Source organism: Sardina pilchardus, chromosome 14 (genome assembly GCF_963854185.1).
Source record: "Sardina pilchardus chromosome 14, fSarPil1.1, whole genome shotgun sequence".
Taxonomy (NCBI): domain Eukaryota; kingdom Metazoa; phylum Chordata; class Actinopteri; order Clupeiformes; family Clupeidae; genus Sardina; species Sardina pilchardus.
Genome location: NC_085007.1, coordinates 265,426 through 270,425, shown reverse-complemented (window position 1 = coordinate 270,425; position 5,000 = coordinate 265,426). Strand labels below are relative to the sequence as shown.

At 46.3% G+C, this 5,000-nt stretch overlaps 1 protein-coding gene across 3 annotated transcripts in view; it reads right to left on the bottom strand.

The window, feature by feature from the left end:
• The window catches only part of LOC134101159 (bone morphogenetic protein 1-like), a 73,580-nt gene that overhangs the window by 19,761 nt on the left and 48,819 nt on the right, over positions 1 to 5,000 (bottom strand). For all 3 annotated transcript variants that reach the window (XM_062554747.1, XM_062554746.1, XM_062554748.1), the window contains exons 10-11: positions 4,634 to 4,750; positions 536 to 681 (exon numbers count right to left, since the gene is read on the bottom strand). In XM_062554747.1, coding sequence (XP_062410731.1) covers positions 536 to 681; positions 4,634 to 4,750 — 263 coding nt within the window. The remainder of the gene's footprint in view (positions 1 to 535; positions 682 to 4,633; positions 4,751 to 5,000) is intronic.

Sequence of the window (5,000 nt, the reverse complement as noted above, 5' to 3'; positions counted from 1 at the left end):
TAGCCTACTGTATAGTTAAGTTTAATCATTTTTATGTAGCCTACTGTGTAGTTCAGTTTGATCATTTTTATGTAGCCTACTGTGTAGCTAACTTTGATCGTTTTCATGTAGCCTACTGTGTAGTTAAGTTTGATCGTTTTTATGTAGCCTACTGTGTAGCTAACTTTGATCATTTTCATGTAGCCTACTGTGTAGTTAAGTTTGATCATTTTTATGTAGCCTACTGTGTAGTTAACGATGGCATTGGTGCCCTGACATGTGGCCTTTGTGCCCCCTGCCAAAAAAAGCAGCCGTGGCCTACTGGCTTGTAAAACCGAAGGGTTGCCGGTTCGTTCCCCGACCAGTAGGAAAAACGTGGGCAGGGGGAGTGGTTGAGCACTGCTCTCCTACGCGCACATCCATTGAGCAAGTCCTGCTATTACAGTGCAGATCGGCCATGCTAACAATGACTTGGATTTTAGTGAGTTGGATGGAACATAAAAAACAGGTGAACAGAACAGAATAAAGGAGCATCGGAGCGGTTGTGCTCTTCTACCTCAAAGGACTGAAAGCTGAGTCCGACGTGGAACCCCTCCGTCACGCGGACTCTCCACACGCACACCTTATGGGGGCGGTAGTCATCAGGGTAGTTGGGCGACTGGATCTGCCCACTATCACGGCTGATCTCGCCACCACAGATTGCTGCAAGCACAAAAGGTTCAAGTGTCACTCTCCTGACATGGATTTCCAAGATACAAGTCAAATTTTATTTCTTGTTTACAGATGACTGAGCCCCACCACAGTGCTTCACAGTAAAGTGCATAAAGTGCAAAGAACAAATAAAAGACCTTAAGGGCTGCATAAAAGAAAGAAAAGGGCTGCAGTGTACAGAAGGTTGCAACCCAATATTGACCGGGTTTCCCACAGACAAGGTTGCAACCCAATATTGACCGGGTTTCCCACAGACAAGGTTGCAACCCAATATTGGCCGGGTTTCCCACAGACAAGGTTGCAACCCAATATTGGCCGGGTTTCCCAGATTCATTAAGAAGCTCTTAAGTGCTAAGAACTTCTTAGGCGTTAAAAAAGGGGGTCCTTAATTAAAAGCAAGTGAAGTTAAGTGACATCCCATTCTTAATCCATGGAGTTTAATAAGACGTTGACACACCCTGTAACAGATTCAACTCTTCTGGGAAGGCTTCCAGAAGCGTATTTGTCAGGTCACAAACTGATGTTGGACAAGGAGACTGGCTCTTAGGGCGTATTCACACCAGGAAGGTCCGTTAGTTCACTTGCTTTGGTCCGGACCATTTTTTTTTTCTTATTTTCTTTTTAGTGCGATTCGCTTTCACACTGTGATTAATTGCAACCGGACCAGAATTTATAAACAAAAGCACATGTGCTAAGGTCATTCAACCATTGGCTGGTAAACGTGTAGGTGGGGTGAAGAATAGAAAGCCAAAGTCAAAGTTGGCCCACGTAAATACTATGTTTGCGTACTGTACTCGTTATTATCCTAGCAATATAGTTTATACAGTTACAGCTTTGCAGAAGTGCTTGAGCGTCAAGACCGTTTGATGCAAGTTTAACAATATCATGCTCGTAATTTTGCAACGACGAAGACGTGCAGATAAACAGCTGAGAAGAGCTCTCATGTGTGTCCAACATGCTAACAGCAGGCCTACGGAAGACGGAACGGGTAGGAGATGCGAAATCAAATTATTGTTGCCAAAAAAGCGTTAGCTCATTGCTGCTTACAGCTGTTGTGCATCACGGAGCTATCCTACATTTCATCCTACGGCTTTGAGCCGTGGCCTACTGGTTAGGGCTTTGAGCTACTGGTTAGGGCTTTGAGCTTGTAGCCGAAAGGTTGCCGGTTCGATCCCCAACCAGTAGGAAATATGGGCGGGAGGAGTGGTGGAGCGCTGCTCTCCTACTCACACATCCATGGCCGAAGTGCCCTTGAGCAAGGCACCTAACCCCTCACACACACACACACTTGAGCAAGGCACCTAACCCCTCACACACACACACACACACACACACACACTTGAGCAAGGCACCTAACCCCTCACACACACACACACACACACACACACACACACACACACACACACACACTTGAGCAAGGCACCTAACCCCACACACACACACACACACTTGAGCAAGGCACCTAACCCCTCACACACACACACACACTTGAGCAAGGCACCTAACCCCTCACACACACACACACACTTGAGCAAGGCACCTAACCCCTCACACACACACACACACACACTTGAGCAAGGCACCTAACCCCTCACACATACACACACACACACACTTGAGCAAGGCACCTAACCCCTCACACACACACACTCACACACACACTTGAGCAAGGCACCTAACCCCTCACACACACACACACACACACACACACACACAGACACACACACACACACACACACACTTGAGCAAGGCACCTAACCCCTCACACAGACACACACACACACACACACACACACTTGAGCAAGGCACCTAACCCCTCACACACACACACTCACACACACACTTGAGCAAGGCACCTAACCCCTCACACACACACACACACACACACACTTGAGCAAGGCACCTAACCCCTCACACACACACACACACACACACACACTTGAGCAGGGCACCTAACCCCTCACACACACACACACACACACACACACACACACTTGAGCAAGGCACCTAACCCCTCACACACACACACACACACACACTTGAGCAAGGCACCTAACCCCTCACACACACACACACACACACACACACACACTTGAGCAAGGCACCTAACCCCTCACACACACACACACACACACACACACACACACACACTTGAGCAAGGCACCTAACCCCTCACACACACACACACACACACACACACACACACTTGAGCAAGGCACCTAACCCCTCACAGTTCCCCACGCACCGCTGTTGTGCAGGCAGCTCACTGCTTCGGGTTAGTGTGTGATTCACCTCACTGTGTGTGTGTGTGTGTGTGTGTGCTCACTAATTCATGGATTGGGATAAATGCAGAGACCGAATTTCCCCTCACGGGATCAAAAGAGTATACTTATACTTATACTTATACATTCATAGGAGGGTCAGGGGAAAGTGAGAGTTTCATGTAAAGAGATGGAAGGAGGAATGAAAAATGCACCCAATTAAGTATTCCCATTAAGTATTCCCATGTAATTAAGTATTCCCATGTAATTAAGTATTCCCCATTAAGTATTCCAATGTAATTAAGTATTCCCCATTAAGTATTCCCATGTAATTAAGTATTCCCCTGAGCTGCAGTGGCATCAGCACTGATCTGCTTTACGGAGTAGATGAGCATGTATGTAATTAAGCATATGGAAGTGCACGTCTATACATATTTCCACCTTGTTGTTACTATAAATGCGGTTTGCCGTTAAATGCATCTATAAGAGAACCTATCAAAGACAACAGAATTGCTAATTGGAACACCAGTTTTGTGTCCTTGAAGTATATCACAATTAACATTTACTTTCACTGGCCTTTCAAATGTCTTAAAGGGATAATCCGGAGTGAAATGCACTTTAGATCAATTTTTCGGACTATTGGGAGTACATACGTTGAGTTGACACCAAAATCATGTCATTCGGATGTATTTTGAGAAAGTTCGAGTTCACCGTTTTTAGCCAAAACTCGTTAGCCTGTAAGTGACCGGGGCAAGTCCTTTCGCCACTACAAAACGCTATTTTTATATTTTATATTCCGGAAGGTACTGACTCGATTAAATTCATTCTGGACTCTCTATCCGACCACATAAAGACGTGGGGATACTTCGTATTTCTGAAGGCGGGGCCTTGTAAAAAAATCCTTGCTTCTGATTTGATAAACCACTTGTCCGTATAGGCTACTTCAAGCTCTTGCCAAACCCGGTCGGAAGAGGAGTGAAAACATCCTTGCCACCGATGAATGCCTTCAAAACCCTTCTCTGTTCATCAATAGATTCGACAAAACGGTTGAAATAGCAGAATCGATGTCAGCACTCCTCGCTGCGTGTCGCCATTGTTGTTTGAATCAGACAGTCACTTCGGCGCTACGTCACATCTGTGAAATCCCCTCCAGCGATCCTGATTGGTTCATTATTTTTTGCTTCCGTGAAGGAGTTTGCATTGCCCTCGAGCCCAGACCCTTGTGTGGAGTTCAGCGAAACGCCTCTGGTGGAGCATGGCGGAACTACAAGGGTCTGGTGAGAGTCAGGATAGATTCATAGAGCCACTCCAGTGCGTCAAGACATATACACTTAATAAAACTCTATTAACAACACATTCATTGCAAATGTACAGACTTCTCCACACACACACACACACATACACATACACATATGCATACACACGTTTCAATACATTTTCCTACCATCCATTGCAACATTGCAACATTACATGCCCCATCTTTGGCACATCATCTGCATCATGTGATAAATAGTAAAAGCATGTGATAAACAATAGCAAAAAATTTATAATCTGATGAGCGTAGAGTGCTGAGTAACAATGCAAACAGCATTATTAAAAAAGTTTAGCTTCATTTAAACTTGATATTGCCTTGGGAAAGATTGCCGTGTGTGTGTGTGGTGTGTGTGGTGTGTGTGTGTTACCTTCGTAAGTGACGCTGAAGCCTTTTCCAACCCAGTTGCTGCTGCTCCTGAATTCTATCCAGAGTCGGCTATCAGTGGAGATGATGGCGTCAGGAAGAGTGTCTCCACAGAAACGGCCTGAAGTACACACACGCGCACACGTACACACACACACACGCACACACACATGCGCGCACACACACACACACACACACACACACGTGCACACACACGGGCACACGCACACACACACGCACACACACACGCACACACACGCACACACGCACACGCACACGCACACACACACACGCACACACACACACACACACACACATGCGCGCACACACACACACACGCACGCACACGCGCACACACACACACACACGCA